Here is a 17,412-nt window from a genome sequence, read left to right on the forward strand (position 1 = left end):
AGTTCCCTTCCAGTCCGCTCCAATTAAGGAGCGGACTAGGTGGGAACTTCCCTATACCCCTACCTAACCTTCCTACCCTTTCCCCCTCTCCTCCCTGACCCCTGACCTTTCCTAGCTATAATAATTTTTGTTTTTTACCTTGCTGCTCCAAAGGAGCAGCAGTAGACTCCGTGCACCGGCTGACTGCTGTCACGCGCTTTCCCGGGCAATAGCTAATGGTGCTATCTTGGCCCGCTGGCCCACCCTTTCTGAGAGGCCCAGCACTTCGGCGTGTACCAGGGTTTATTCATTTTAGCCAGCTGGATTTCGTATACCCACACAGCTACAGTATTCCCCATCACACATGGAATTTCCACCCATAAAGATTGTACTGTGCATTTAGTCTCCTGCAGGATCTTTGTTTTCCATCCCTAAAATAAAGCACCCACACACACAGCAGTTTGATCTGCTCTGTCATTTTGATATAATTTGTACCATGGTATAGCAATGTCCCATTGGTTATCCTCCTTCCGTCAGGTCTCTGAGGTGCCAGTTATGTCTACCTTCTACATTCTAATTCTCCCATCTTACTTTTTAGACTTGTGGCATTGGCATACGGACATTGCAGAGTATGTTTTTTGATTGTATTAACAATCTGCTTTCACTTGACAGGGGTAGTTTGGAATCTTTTAAATCAGGTGGTTCTTTACTTATAGGCATGTGGGCTACTATTGCCTATATTGGAATCTCTGTCAGGATGCCCTAACTCCTCTACTATTTTAGGATCCTTTGAAGATACCTCCCTCCAAACCATGCACTGCTAAGCAATTGTCGGCTTTCCCCCATGTTCTAGTTTAAAAGCTGCTCTGTCTCCTTTTTGAAGGTTAGTGCCAGCACCCTGGTTTCATCCTGGTTAAGTAGGACCCCATCCTTTTAAAATAGACTCCCCCTTTCCCAAAATGTTGCCCAGTTCCTAATAAAACTAAATCCTTCATTCCTGCATCATTGTCTCATCCACACATTGAAACTCCAGAGCTCTGCCTGTCTCTAGGGTCCTGTGCTTGGAAAAGGGAACATTTCAGAGAATGCTACCCTGGAGGTTCTGGATTTCAACTTTCAACTTAACCTAAATTTGGCCTCCAGAACCTTCTTCCCACACCTTTGTATGTAATTAGTGCCCACATGTACCATGAAAGCTAGTTCCTCCCCAGCACTGTCTAAACTCTTGTTTAGATGTTGCACGAGGTTCACCACCTTCACACCAGGCAGGCAAGTTATGTGAGGACCATGTCCACCAGCCACCCAGCTATCTTCATTCCTAATAATCAAATCACCAACTATGACTGCCAACTTAACCTTTCCCTCCTGGGGACTAGCCATTGGAGACTCATCCTCAGAGCGAGAGGATAATGCATCTCCGGGAGAGCAGATCCTTGCTACAGGATCACTTCCTGCTACACCACTGTAATGCTTTCCGATCATGTGATCTTGTTCCTCCAAAACAGCTATGGGCTGCCAGATTAGAGTTGGAGTTGGCTACTATATCCCTGAAGGTCTCCTCTTGCACATCCACCCACCCCCGGCACCAATCCATTCTGTCTCACACACACAAACACCCTGCCACCCTTCTCCATGTTCCCTTTTGTCTCATACATAAATGTGTCCCTCAGCCAATCTCTCTCATCCTCAAGCCTCTTTCCTTGCAACCCCAATAATTTCCACTCAGCCCTTCCTAACCTTTCCAAAATGATTCGCCTTTGGTCTTCTCTGTTCCAGGCACAATCCCCTCCCATCCTGTCCCCTGCATACTACCTGGATCAAGAAGCAGAGGAATATTCTCTGCTGATTGAAATTCATTACAGCTGGATGGGCACCACCACCCCCAGATTTTTGCTGCCCTAGGAACAGGCCTAGTATACCTATTGACGAATTCAGGCCAGTGTAAAAAAAAAAAAAAAAGCATTCTGGAAGACTTTCTGATTTAAGTGAATATCAATAGTGTGAATTCATGAAATGGTATCAATGGCTGGAATGTGCTGTATGTTTGTAATATGTGCTGTATGTTTGGCACATATAGTGAACTCATGCTTTTAATATAGTCCTTTAATCCTTGCATATTGTATACCTGTAAATATGAATAAAATAGATTTCTCTGATGACAAGCAGCTACAGTGAGTCACGCTGATGGGTCATGTGATCTGCATCATATATAGCATCAAAAGACTTCCCAGAAAGCTTTAGAATATGTGCCATTTGACCTGTTTTTCTTCAGTTACTTCTTGATTTGTCAGAGGAAAAGAACTTGCTGCTGGATAACTGCTGCAGCCAATTTAAGCATATTTTTTGTGAAGAAGAGTTCTGCCTCATTGGCGATCCAAAACATTTTTTTCTAGTTGGATTTTCTTGAGTTAGGTCTTAACAGAAGTTTTTCAAATTCTCCTTTTCCTCATTGCTGTCTTGGCTGAATGCATGATCACAGTTTTGGCTCTGCTGAACTGCACTCAGTGCTTGAAGCTAGGATGCTATTTTTATCTCAGTATGTCTTAAATTTGTTTAAAAAAATTCACCAGGCTTTGAGTCTAAGACTTTGGACTATACTTTTTTCAGAACATTATGCTTTCCTCTCAAGTAAGAGAATACAAAGTCTGTGTGACTAACTAATTCCACATTTTACGGAGTACAGAGCAAACGTTTCATTCAGGTACATTAGAAAGAGGCATACCTAAAGAGGCTGGATGGCCAGATGAAGGTTGAGCCAAGGGTGGTCAGTATTTCACCAGAGACTGGTGTTTTACACTGAGGCACAGCTCCTGTGTCTAGACAATAGTCTGCTTTCTTCTCTCTAGGCTAGGGCTTTTAGGCTTCCCCAGTTCTTGTTGTGTGTGCATCTGGTCAGCCTGATTTTTAGCAACCTGCTGTTTCACTCCAAATTACTCTCCTGACTTGCAGGAGAGATCCAGGCACTATTTTAGAAAAGAGGAGGTGGACTTCTATTTTAGAAAAGAGGAGGTGGACTTCTATTTTAGAAAAGAGGAGGTGGACTTCTCCTCGCAGCCAAAAAAACACTGGGTCTGACATTGCAGTCTTCCAATAACTTATCAAAGATAGAATTTGCCCTATTCAACTCAAAACATCTGACGATTGGCCTAATCTATGCTCCTCCTGGATTACTGGAAGCAGACCCATCCGTTATCATAGAACTGACAGCAAAACACCTTAACTCCAGGAAACCTACTATCCTCATGGGAGATTTTAATTTGCACGTAGATATCCAACCTCATTCCACCAACTGTAAAACTCTTCTCACCTCTCTCAACAATATGGGTTTCAGACAAATAGTGACTGAACCAACCCACAAAGCAGGCCATACGCTGGACCTTATCTTCATAAATGAAGGAATCACAACCCACACCACTCCAACTTGCACTCCGATACCGTGGTCAGACCACCGACTCATATCATCGGTGTTAAAAATAAAAGAACTTCCACCACAATCCACACAACCAATAACTATATCGTTCAGGAAACAGTGCTCAGGAGACCAACTCAGTGAACACCTGGCCAAGGAACTAGAGCACCTAGACCTCTCCGACGCAAACTCAGCAACTTCATCATGGACCAACATCACTAAAAAGGTGGCAGATCAAATATGCCCCATGACAACTAAAGTTATCAATCCAAACAAAGACAATAAGAGACCCTGGTTCACACCGGAGCTAAAAATACATAAACACGAGTTGCGATGCAAGGAACAAAATTGGCGAAAAAACCCATCTTCAACCACCCTCCTCACCTACAAATCATGCCTTAACTCATACAGAAACAACATCAACACAACAAAGAGAATATTCTTCTCCAAAAAAATACACCACCTCATTTTCGATTCAAGAGCTCTTTTCTCATATGTATCTACCCTCACAAAACCCCCGGCGCCTACCATTCCTGACGATCAAGCACTCAATAAAGCGAACGAGCTGGCAGACTTTTTTGACAACAAAATCACTTCACTCCTAGCCCCCCTCAAGGGACCTTCTTCACATCCAAACCACGTAATCAACCTCAGCCCCCAATCATCGCGATCAACCGCCCAACAATCTTCACACTCAATCGCTCAACAACCAACACTCTCAACAGAACAACAACCATCGCACCCAACCGTACAACAACCTAACACCTCACCAATAGTTCTCAACACTTTTGAGCCCACTTCCACATTAGAAATAGAGAATATTCTCAAGAAAATAAAACCATCCTCCCATCCATCAGACCATATTCCATCCAACAAACTGAGTCTGATCACAAACACTATAGCCAAACCTTTAGAAGACATCATTAACTGCTCTCTCACCCAAGGACATGTCCCGAACCAACTCAAGTTAGCCATGCTCAAACCGCTCCTCAAAAAACCCAACTTACCTACATCAGACCCAGCTAACTTCAGACCCATAGCAAACCTCCCTATGATAGCCAAAGTTATGGAGAAAGTTGTCAACAAACAACTTACAGAATTTCTTGACGAAAATAATATCCTCACCTCAAACCAATTTGGCTTTCGTAAGACTATGAATACCGAATCGTTACTAACATCTTTATCAGACACTATCATCTTCAACCTTGAAAAGGGCCAACCTTGCCTCCTCGCTCTCCTGGATCTCTCATCAGCGTTTGATACCGTAAACCACACGTACCTCCTGCAACGATTAATAGACATCGGCATTTCAGGAGCAGCTTTTAACTGGTTCAAATCGTTTTTGGAGAACAGATCATACAAGGTCAAGATAAATAACAAAGAGTCCCACACCATCGAATCCAAGAGGGGGGTACCGCAAGGATCATCCCTCTCTCCGACTCTTTTCAATATTTATCTGCTCCCACTATGTCAACTACTCACTAACCTTAAGCTAAGACATTACCTATATGCGGATGATATTCAAATCCTCATCCCTATAGAAGACTCCCTACACAAAGCCATATCATACTGGAATAAATGTCTGTCTGCTATCAACAATCTACTCACCAGCCTCAACTTGGTCCTAAACAAAAACAAAACCGAAATCCTCATTATAGCACCGGAAAACTATACCCCCCCTTCACATTCTAACACTAATCAACATCCGGACACCACCGGGCACTTCATCACGCAACAAGTTAAAGACCTGGGAGTCATCATAGACAGCAGACTCAATCTCAACAAATTTGTCAACAACACAACAAAAGAATGTTTCTTTAAACTTCAAACATTAAAGAAACTTAAACCACTCCTCCTATACAGGGACTTCCGCATGGTTTTACAAGCCATCATACTCCCAAAATTAGACTACTGTAACTCTCTCCTCCTAGGCCTACCAGCATGCACCACCAAACCACTTCAGATGGTCCTGAACGCCTCACAAGAATTCTCTCAAATGCCAAGAAAAGAGATCACATCACCCCAATCCTCCACTACCTCCACTGGCTTCCAATTAAATACAGGATCCAATTCAAGTCTCTAGCGATGATACATAAGGCCTTATACAACATCGCGCCTCTCAACTTAACATTTCAAATTCAACTACACACATCCGTAAAACCTACCAGAAGCGCTTATCAGAACAGACTAATCACACAACCGGCGAAATCCGCTCTAAGGAAACGTGCACTGTCGACAGCGGGCCCTTCACTTTGGAACTCGCTCCCTCCAGACCTGCGTCTGGAACCATGCCACACTACATTTAAAAAGAAACTTAAGACTTGGTTATTCAAACTAGCCTTCCCCTAGAACCAAGAACAGGAAAAAAGTCTTTTCACTCCCACAATGATATTTTTCAGATCTTTTTTATTCTTCATTATTCAATTAGAGATTCACATATTCATGCTGTCTACATACAGTCTACATACATATATTCATGTGGACTTACATATCTCCATGTTATTTTTTGATTTATTAACCGCATGTCTATTAATGGTTTAATAGTATTTACTATTTGCCTACTTCTATTAATTTGTTTCAAAGTAAAAACTTGTTTACTTCGTTTGTTTCAATGTTAAAACTTGTTTACTTCTTTTTGCTCAATGTAAAACTTCGTTGTTTAATCCTGTTCTATGTAAACCGCAAAATGTAGCGATTGTTACTGTTCTATGTAAACCGGGGTGATATGTATATTATACAGGAACCTCCGGTATATAAATTATTTAAATAAATAAATAAAATTACACATATTCAGTGAGTCTGTAAGTGTGATTGTTCTCTATTCTCTTACAGCCATATTGACAATGATAGATGTGGTTCACTGTCCAACTGGAGATGTTCATCACAGAACCCATAACAACATCCAGTCTCTAAAGGTTGTAATCTGTGGTCTTAGATTGTGTAAGGAAAAGATTTAGGGCTTTCTGGCTTCTAGAAGGAATATACCAGAAGCTCATTGTTACGACTGTCGCTGCCCGACATCTCCACTCCGCCCTCCTTACCTCTCTGGCGACTCCTCCTGCGGTTGACGGACGTTTGGCTGCCGCGGCGTCTGCCTGCCATCCTCTCCGGCGTCCCTGAACCAGCTTGGGCACTGCCTCCCGCCATGCTGTTCAGCTGCCTTAGGGCGCGCACGCCACGAGGCCCTGCTTCAAGTACCTTCAGTGGCGCGAACCTCGGGGGCATCCCCCTGTGATGACATCATGCATTCAGGATACAAAAGGCCTGCACGATTGCTAGCTAATCAAGTTAGCAAAGGTTTCCTAACGGATGGGATTCGCTCTCCATACCTTGCAACTCTGCCTCCTTCGGACCTACTCTATTTGGGGTACCCGCTCCTCGGGGGCCTCTCTCTCTTTCTTATCTTTCAGGTCGCAGTCTGGAACCGGTACTCACTCCTCGAGGGCCCATGTTCCTGGACTCGCTACTTGGAATCCACTTCTGCCAGGAAGACACCGCTGCCTATAATATCTGTGAGTTACCATCTCTATCTCTCAGAGCTATTCCCTGGAACCAGGTACTCGCTCCTTGAGGGCCTACCTTTACTTCAGCTCCTGTGCTCCACACTAAGAGACCACTGCGTGAGTACATTACCAACGAGGCTCTATTCCTGAATTCTGCATATTCTGCTTCTACTCACAATATCAGTTCTCTCTATTACAGCACAGCCATTGTGGGATCGCTGTTCCAGAGCCTGAGGGACTACAAGCCCAACCCGGCTACTTTCCAGCTCACTACTGCCACCTCTGGTGGTTCACCAATCCTGTATAATAAAAGAACTAGTGTGTGTGTGTCTCCTACGCTGAGCCTGACCTGTGGCCCCTCATGGGACTTCCCCCCATGGGGGTAGTCATCTGCCACAGGCCCAGGGATCCACCCAAAACCCTTACAAATAATAACAGATTGCTAACTCCATGAATCCGGCACAGCTCAATGCCCTGCAGGCAATACCGGGCCTGGCCCTGCACATTTCGGAGCAGCAAGACGCTTTGGAGAAATTCACTTCAGCGTTTCATCAGCTGCACACACAGAAGACCCAAGGCACTGCTTCCAGCAATGAAGGTCAGTTACAGGAGGTAACTTTAAAGACTGCTGTACCGCTGGCAGCCCCAGTTCGTTTCTCGGGAGAGATTCAGAAGACCAGGGGCTTTTTAAACCAGTGCTGCATGCATTTTGCGCTACAGCCTTCTCAGTTCCCTAGAGAATTTTCCAAGACTACTTACATCCTTTCTTATCTGGATGGAAGGGCCTTGTCTTGGGCGTCTACCCTGTGGGAACGCAAGGATCCTATTTGCAGGACATAGATGGATTTCTGGACTTATTTAAATCAGTTTTTGATGATCCTGCTCGAGTTACCGTTGCCGGCTCTGCTTTGGTGGACCTGAAGCAAGGCAACAGACCTCTGGCTGATTTTGTGATAAGGTTTAAAACTCTTGCTACAGAACTGTGCTGGGACCCTAAATGCCTGAAGACCCTTTTCTTCAGAGGCCTGGATACCCGTTTAAAAGATGAGCTGGCCACTCGCGAAACACCTGACTCACTGGACGAACTAGTGGCTTTGGCCACTCGGATCGATCACCGGCTTCGTGACAAGGTGAAGGAACTCCGGCCTAATAGTATACCTGGGTTGAAACAGGCTAGGGCTAAACCTGCACCTCGGATGGTTCCAGTAATTCCTGCTGCCAGTGAAGATGAACCAATGCAACTTGGTCACGGGCATTTGACTTCCAAAGAGAGAAGACCTCGGAAGAGGCGCGGTCTTTGCATGTACTGTGATCAGTCCGGCCACGATGTCCCTACATGCCCTATTCATCCGGGAAACGGACGGGCCTAAGTCCTGCAGGAGGACTGTTCTTAGTCCTCTCTACGCCCTCTCCTCCACTCTCTCTCCCAGTCTCCTTGACCTGCGGACCGTCCACGGTTCAAACTCTTGCCCTGGTGGATTCAGGGGCAGGAGGCAACTTTATTCTCCGACGTTTAGTGGAACACCTGAGGATTCCCCTCGTCAGTTTGAAAGTTCCGCTACTTCTATCCTCCATCCATGGAGAGCCCTTACCAGTGACTCTTCGCACTGGAGCTCTCCATACGGAATCGCTTCCCTTCTTTGTGTTGGAAAAGGCCATGCACCCTATCGTCCTGGGGTTACCCTGGTTGCAAGCGCACCAACCCCAATTTGACTGGGCATCCTTGGAACTCTCCCGCTGGGGCCCAGAGTGTCACAGGAGGTGCCTTAAAGAGATTGCTCCTGTCATCTGCATGCCTACAACCCCAGTGATGCCAGGACTGCCGCCCCAATATGCCTCCTATGGGGATGTGTTCTCCAAAGAAGCGGCTGACATTCTTCCTCCGCCTAGGTCCTATGACTGTGCCATAAGACTAAAACCCAATACTGAGCCTCCTAAAGGACGTGTCTATCCTCTCTCAGCAATTGAGAACAAAGCAATGTCCGAATACATTGAAGAGAACCTTCCGAAGGGGTTTATCAGACCATCGAAGTCTCCAGCCAGCGCAGGCTTTTTCTTTGTGGGGAAGAAGGACGGTACCTTATGACCATGTATCGATTACCGAGGTCTGAACGAGATCACGATTAAAGACCGTTACCCCTTGCCTTTAATCTCGGAGCTGTTTGACCGGCTTCAAGGGGCCAAAATATTTTCAAAACTCGACCTAGTGGCGACGAATGGAAAACAGCCTTCAACACTCGAGACGGCTACTTCGAGTACTTAGTGATGCCCTTCGGCCTGAGATGCCCTTCGGCCTGTGCAACGCACCCGCCGTATTCTGGCGGGTCCACTGTGTGACCTGTTCAATAGATCCCTAGAAACGGGAGTGGTGCCGAGTGATTGGAGAAGAGCGGTGGTGGTCCCGCTTCACAAGAGTGGGAACAGGGAGGAGGCTGGCAACTACAGACCGGTTAGCCTCACTTCGGTGGTGGGAAAAGTAATGGAGTCACTGCTGAAAGAGAGAATAGTGAACTATCTACAGTCCGGAGAATTGATGGACCAGAGGCAACATGGATTCACCAGGGGAAGATCCTGTCAGACAAATTTGATTGACTTTTTTGACTGGGTAACCAAGGAATTGGATCAAGGAAGAGCACTCGATATCATATACTTGGATTTCAGCAAAGCTTTTGATACAGTTCCGCACAGGAGACTGGTGAATAAAACGAGAAGCTTAGGAGTGAGTGCCGAGGTGGTGACCTGGATTGCAAATTGGTTGATGGACAGAAGACAATGTGTGATGGTAAATGGAACCTTCTCTGAAGAGAGAGCGGTTTTAAGTGGTGTACCGCAAGGATCGGTGTTGGGACCGGTCCTGTTCAATATCTTTGTGAGCGACATTGCGTACGGGATAGAAGGTAAGGTTTGTCTTTTTGCGGATGACACTAAGATCTGCAACAGAGTGGACACACCGGAAGGAGTGGAGAGAATGAGACGGGATCTAAGGAAACTGGAAGAGTGGTCGAAGATATGGCAGCTGAGATTCAGTGCCAAGAAGTGCAAAGTCATGCATATGGGGAGTGGAAATCCGAATGAACTGTATTCGATGGGGGGGGAAAGGCTGATGTGCACGGAGCAGGAGAGGGACCTTGGGGTGATAGTGTCTAATGATATGAAGTCTGCGAAACAATGCGACAAGGCGATAGCAAAAGCCAGAAGAATGCTGGGCTGCATAGAGAGAGGAATATCGAGTAAGAAAAGGGAAGTGATTATTCCCTTGTACAGGTCCTTGGTGAGGCCTCACCTGGAGTACTGTGTTCAGTTCTGGAGACCGTATCTACAAAAAGACAAAGACAAGATGGAAGCGGTACAGAGAAGGGCGACCAGGAAGGTGGAGGATCTTCATCGGAAGACGTACGAGGAGAGATTGAAGAATCTAAATATGTACACCCTGGAGGAAAGGAGGAGCAGAGGTGATATGATACAGACTTTCAGATACTTGAAAGGTTTTAATGATCCAAAGGCAACGACAAACCTTTACCATAAGAAAAAAATCAGCAGAACCAGGGGTCACGATTTGAAGCTCCAGGGAGGAAGATTCAGAACCAATGTCAGGAAGTATTTCTTCATGGAGAGGGTGGTGGATGCCTGGAATGCCCTTCCGGAGGAAGTGGTGAAGACCAGAACTGTGAAGGACTTCAAAGGGGCGTGGGATAAACACTGTGGATCCATAAAGTCAAGAGGCCGCCAATGAAGAGTAGGTGACTCGCAAGAATGATGGCTACTGCCTGGAGACAATACCCTTATTCAATAAACATACACATGGTTACTGTGACTCCAACATCACTCTAAGCTTCAACAGCAAGAGGAAATGTGGAAAAAAGGATTTGCACTCACAAAGACGGGAGTAGCTGGCTTGTTACGGCGGTTACTACCCCAAACCAAATAAGCCTGATACTTCACTTTCAATGCATATCCAGCATAGTTCTCTGCTTCAACGGCAGGGGAGAAGAAAAACTGTTACTTCACACATCCAGCAGAGCTCTCTGCTTCAACGGCAGGGGAGAAGAAAAAAGGGTTCGCACTCACAAGCGGGGAGTAGCTGGCTTGTTACGGCGGTTACTACCCCAAACCAAATGTGCCTGATACTTCACTCTCGATGCATATCCAGCATGGCTCTCTGCTTCAACGGCATGGGAGAAAGACTGATACATCACGAATTTCCAGCATAGCTCTCTGCTTCAACGGCAGGGGAAAAGAAAAACTGATACTTCACGCATATTTATTTATTTATTTTATTTAATAACTTTTATCCAGCATAGCTTCAACGGCAGGGGAGAAGAAAAAAGGATTCGCACTCACAAAGCGGGGAGTAGCTGGCTTGTTACGGCGGTTACTACCCCAAACCAAATGTGCCTGATACTTCACTTTCGATGCATATCCAGCATAGCTCACTGCTTCAACGGCAGGGGAGAAGAAAAACTGATACTTCACGCATATCCAGCATAGCTCCCTGCTTCAACGGCAGGGGAGAAGAAAAACAACCAATAAGGGCTGTATAACATAGTCTGGGTAAAAACAAATAAGCATGGGTGTAGCTTGCTTATTGCGGCAGTTACTACCCCTACTACCCCTAACTAATCAAGCTAGATATTTCACTTGGATGCAGCTCCATCACCGCTCTCTACATTAATGGTGGGGGTGGAAGGGAAATAGAACCAAGAGCTAAGAGAAACAGATAAGTATGAGAGAAAAAATGAGTGAAGCTTGCTGGGCAGACTGGATGGGCCGTTTGGTCTTCTTCTGCCGTCATTTCTATGTTTCTATATTTCAGAACATGATGAACGACATCTTGCGGGATCTGCTGTACAAGAGTGTTGTGGTCTACCTGGATGATATCCTTATCTTGTCCCAGGACCTGCCCACACACATTGAAGATGTCAAACAAGTACTCCGCCGACTCCGTGAACACCAGCTTTACGCCAAACTTTCTAAGTGTGAATTCCACAAAGACTCAGTGCCTTTCCTTGCTATATTGTGTCTAAAGAAGGCTTTCAGATGGATCCTCACAAACTTGAGAGTATCAAAAATTGGTCCCAATCTATCAGCCTAAAGGCCCTGAGAAGATTCCTGAGGTTCACCAACTATTATAGAAGCTTCATAAAGAACTACTCTTCTTTAACAGTACCCTTGACCACTATGACCCGCAAGGGTGCCAATGCTTCAAAATGGTCTGCGGAGGCCATTTCCGCGTTCGAGAATCTGAAGACTGCCTTCTTCACGGAACTATGCTTGCGGCATCCTGACCCCAACAAGCCCTTTATCGTTGAAGTTGATGCTTTAGATGTCTGTGTGGGGGCCGTATTGAGCCAGACAGGAGACTCGAATGCCTTACGTCCCTGTTCCTTCTTCTCACGACGATTCTTCCTGGCCGAGAAGAACTATGGGATCGGCGATAAAGAGCTCTTGGCAATAAAGCTTGCATTCGAGGAATGGCGGCCTTGGCTCCAAGGCAGTCAACATCAAATAACAGTATTCACGGACCACAAAAATCTAGAGTATCTCCACCACTTACAATGTCTTAACCACAGACAAGCCAGATGGTCCTTATTTTTTAATTGTTTCGACTTTGTGCTAAAGTATCGCCCTGGAGACAGAAATACCAGAGCAGACGCCTTGTCTGGATCCTATACTGGTAAAATGGCTAAATAAATATGCCCAACATTTCTGTTTGCAGGTGTATATCGCCGCCTGCTGTGAACTAGCTAAAACATGGAAGCAGTCTTCTATACCCTCGCAATCGGCGGTAACCTATCGCCTTTATAACCATTATCGCTTAGCCTACCTTACAGCCTTGAAACAGGACTATTTACCTTTCTTTCAGCATACTTGGTAACCATTTATGGTATGGATGGAGACCCAGAAAAGGGTGTTTGAGGGGAGGGGGAACTTACTCTTCCTCTCTCTCACCCGTAGTCTCATTGCCGCTATTTTTAGAGGCTTATTATTGTTCACATTATGTCTTATCATTTCCTGTAATATTTGCCTCATGCTGGGAAGGAAGGTGATTAGCAGTGCTCTGTTCTATTACCTCTATGAGCCCATAGGTTGTGTCTTTAACTAGTCCTGATTTAAACTGATTTTGGTAATCTCTATATTTGTCCATGTCAAATAAGCAGCTTTATATTTATGCTATGAAGAGTTGGGAGGAGGGGGAAGGGAGTTGAACTAGAAATGAAAAGTGTTTTTGACCAGATTTGTATTTCTTGATACTTGTGCATTGTGGAATGTTTGATTTTGTTGTTATGGTCAATAAAAAAGTTTCAATTAAAAAAAAAAAATTCAATATTAATAATAGTTTTATTTTGTTATACTTTATAATGTATAGCTGATTTTATTTGACTTCTAGTTTTTTATATCTTTGTGTAATATCTAACTTTTCTCCAATATGTTTGACTTTTATAGGAGTATATCAGTGTTACCCACTGTAGCTGCATATAACAACCGAGCTCAAGCAGAAATTAAACTTAAAAACTGGCTCAATGCCTTTAATGACTGTGAAAAAGTATTGAATATGGAGCCTGGCAATTTAAAAGGTAAAAACAGTAGAATCTCTGTGGTTTGTTATGAAGGAAAGGTATTTAAAAAAATTGCTTTCTAAATTATATTTTATCTATTGAATGCTAGTAACAGTCAATGTTGATAATTACAAGACTCAACTTTCCATTTCCTTTTCTATATTCTAGCACTCCTGCGTCGTGCCACTGTACACAAAGAGCAAGGAAAGTATGAAGCAGCTGCAGTGGATCTAAAAAAAGTATTACAAGATGAACCGGATAATATCATAGCTAAGGTAAAGGCATTTCTTTGCTTACAGTATATGTAATGTATTTATTTCTTAATTTGTAGGCTCAACAATTGTATAAAGGTGATTAATCAAGACAAAATGAATATAGTACTAGTATTTAATGCTTTTGCATGTGTATTTTTTTATTGCTACACATTAGGTTGTCTTATAAGCAGAGCTGGACTTTTTCCAAGAACTCAGTCAAACAGGCATTCAGTCTTTCCTTGTTAGCACCTAAAGTAAAGGGGTTCAGTATTCTGTACTGGCATGTATCTGTCCCATTTTGGGCTAGTGAAGAGGAGGAGGAAAAATGTCTGTAGCTGATGGAGTTCTGTCACTAGCCATCAAAGCAAAGTCCTGCAGCTGACTCAGGATCTTCTCATCCCCGCCAGGCTACTGTGGAAACGGAGTCGGGAGGCATAGAACAAAAACGATCATGGTTTTTTTTCCTATCGCATGCTTCCTTTCTAAACAAAAAAACTTGAATGGAAAGAGCCATATGGGACTGGGAATACATAGTCTTACACTGTCCCTGCTGCTGGCCTCCCAGCATTCCTTCTGCAGCATGGGAAGGAGGAGAAATCTGGGGAGATGGGTAAAATATGGTATGCATAGGGAACATAAAGGAAAAGAGGAGCACCATGGAGAGAGACTGAGTAGGGGAGAAAAAAAAACACCTTGAGGAGAGATGGGTGAAAGAGGAGCACTGTGAGGACAGATGGGAGGGGAAGGCACCATAAGGAGAGACAGTGTTGAAGGGAAAAGAAGCATCATAGGGAGAGATGAGGTGGAGAGAAAGAGGAGCAATATAGGGCGTGATGGTGGAGAAGGGGAGTACTATGGAAAGAGAGGTCAGGGGGAGAGCACTATTGGAATAGATGAGATGGCAGGAAGGGCACTATGAGAAGAGGGAAGAGAAGCAGCATGAGGAAAGGGGGCAGGGTAGAGTAGCACCATGGGGAGAGATGGGTAAAGTGGGAGAGAGACCTATGGAAGGAGATATGGAAGAACTAAGAAAATGAGAGGAGGAATATGTGAGGATGGGGATTTCAGTTTCTCTCTCTGCTTCACAGATGTTGAACTCTTTTTCTCAAGTGTGGTTTTCAGGAATATTGTACCCTGAATTTAACTTTGACACCTTTCAGCTCTACACCTCTTTACTGTGTCCCAAAATAATTCAAATTAAGGAAACACCAAGGTTTATTGTACATATTTCAAATCCACTTTCTTGAATGCTGCCAATTTGCCATCCTCTATAATTAGTCTTAGACAATCAGATAATTTCACCCAAATCTTTGAAGTGCAGAAACATCCACTGGCTAGGCAGACGTCTCAGCAGGTCATAGTTCTGGAGTTGTTACAGTCTTCTGCTTCCTTGGTGTCTCTTGTTCTCTCATTGTGATCTGATTTCCAAATTCCAGTACTCATGGTTAGAAAAACCAAAACCAAGGCAGTCACATAATTACATCATAGGTAGACACTATATCATGCAAATGGGCTAGGTCAGACTTTCATTGATCAGTTTTCTCACTTCCATTGGAGGTCTATCTCAGGGAGCACGCCCTATTTGTTTAGCCCACATTGTCATTGTCAGTTGACCATGATCTGTTCTTTTTTGTGGTAGAGTGACAACAATACTTTGCTGAGTACTTCTTTGCCATTGGTTTTATCTTTATCCCAGGACGAGCAGGATGCTAGTCCTCACATATGGGTGACATCAGTAATGGAGCCCTATATACGGAAAAACTTCTATCAAAGTTTCTATGAAACTTTTGACTGGCACCAGTGTGCCCACTGAGCATGCCCGGCATGCCATGATATTCCCTGCCACAGGGGTCTCCCTTCAGTCTTCTTTTTTCCGCGGAGCCGTTAGCCTCGCGGTTAATCTGGAGTCCTGTGGTGAATTTCACCACACATAAAACTTTGAAAAAAGTTCGGAAAAAACTTTCCACCACAAGGGTCTCCCTTCCGTTCCATCGCGGTAAGTTTTTTTCCCCGTGATTTTCGCGGTTCCATACCATTTTTTCTGGCTCTTGCCGTCGACGGCTGTCCGGCAGAAATGGCCTCGGGTTTTAAAAAATACCCGAATTGTGCGAGGAATATGTCCATTACGGTCCCGCACTTAGAATGTGTTCTTTGCCTGGGCGAAAAACACGATGTAAAATCGTGTCCCTTATGTGCTGAAATGATATCGAAGGGACGTCGACTCCGGATGGAGAAAATGGAGCACCTCTTCAAGATTCAACTGCTCCCAACAACTTCGACGTCAGCCCAGTCATCGCCGTCCGGATCGATACGGCAAGTTGTGCCGTATCGATCCGGACGGCCTCAACTTCCAGGTGAGGCCGGAGACACTTCTACTCCCTCCCCCTCGCCATTGTCGAAGGCGTCCACCTCCGGCAGCGAAAAACATAAGGAGAAGCATCGGCATCGGCATCGACGCCAGCACGCCATCGAGCCGGTGCCCGCTGAGCCTTCGAAGGATGCGGCCTCCTCTGCTAAGAAAGCTCGGACGAGCGCAGAGGCTCCGAGGCCTATGGTACCAGGGCGATCCCCACCGATATCGGTGCCGGGCACCATACCTCCTCAGGGCTCTGAGGAGGTATCGGTATCGCCATCGCTGCCTCCCCCCATAGCTGCTCTGATACCACCAGCTATGCGGGCGGAACTTGACGAGTACATCCGTCAAGCGGTTCGACAAGCTCTCATCGGTAATGTTCCATGCCAGCCATCGACACCAGCTCCAATGCCTAGCGATCCATCGCCATCGATGCCGATACTACCATCGATTCCGCCAGAACGGCCATCGATTCCACAACCGATGCCCGCAATGCCTCGCCCGATGCCTTCACCGATTCCACCGGTGACTCCATCAGTGCCATCTTCAGACTTCACGGTTCTTCAACCACTAATGACCAAACTGGACACTCTACTCGATGCTTTATTGAAGAAGCCCAGAGACATCCCAGAAGAACCTGTTCCAGGGCCATCAGGAATTCCCAGGCCTCATCAGCCTCGTTCTTCCTTGTTTCCACCGATGCCCAGGGAGCCACCGCTGGTGCCAGTTACACCTCAACCACTAAGGTCACCAAGGGAAACAGGCACAGACACAGACTCTGAGTACTCCTCAGAAGAGGACATATTGTCTGAACCATCTCCTCCTGAGGACCATAGGAAGTCTCCTCCGGAAGATTTATCTTTCTCTAACTTCGTGAAGGACATGGCGGACACCATTCCTTTCCAGTTGCATGCGGAGGTGGATGCCAGACAAAAGACACTGGAGGTCCTACAATTTGTAGACCCTTCAAGGAGATTTTGGCAGTAAGGGTACATGAGGTATTACAAGAACTCATGTACCGAATATGGGAACACCCAAGTTCACTGGCAGCGGTCAATAAGAGGTCATATGCCACCTACTTAGTCCAACCAATACCTGGATTTCAAAAAACCCAGCTACCACACCAGTCAGTGGTCGTAGAGTCGGCCCAGAAAAAGGCTAAAAGATTAAAATCTCATGCCTCTACACCACCTGGGAAAGACAACAGGTTCATGGACAATTTGGGCCGAAAAGTTTGCCAAGGTTCCATGTTGGTATCTCGGATTGCATCTTACCAACTCTTTATGAACCAGTACCAAAGAAACCTTTGGAAACAAGTTCAGGACCTAGTAGTCACACTCCCTGACCAATATCAGGA

At 45.3% G+C, this 17,412-nt stretch overlaps 1 protein-coding gene across 3 annotated transcripts in view; it reads left to right on the forward strand.

The window, feature by feature from the left end:
- Positions 1-17,412, forward strand: part of SPAG1 (sperm associated antigen 1) — a 283,883-nt gene that overhangs the window by 84,887 nt on the left and 181,584 nt on the right. For all 3 annotated transcript variants that reach the window (XM_029591799.1, XM_029591797.1, XM_029591798.1), the window contains exons 8-9: positions 13,336-13,466; positions 13,617-13,723. In XM_029591799.1, coding sequence (XP_029447659.1) covers positions 13,336-13,466; positions 13,617-13,723 — 238 coding nt within the window. The remainder of the gene's footprint in view (positions 1-13,335; positions 13,467-13,616; positions 13,724-17,412) is intronic.

Source organism: Rhinatrema bivittatum, chromosome 2 (assembly GCF_901001135.1).
Source record: "Rhinatrema bivittatum chromosome 2, aRhiBiv1.1, whole genome shotgun sequence".
Lineage (NCBI taxonomy): Eukaryota > Metazoa > Chordata > Amphibia > Gymnophiona > Rhinatrematidae > Rhinatrema > Rhinatrema bivittatum.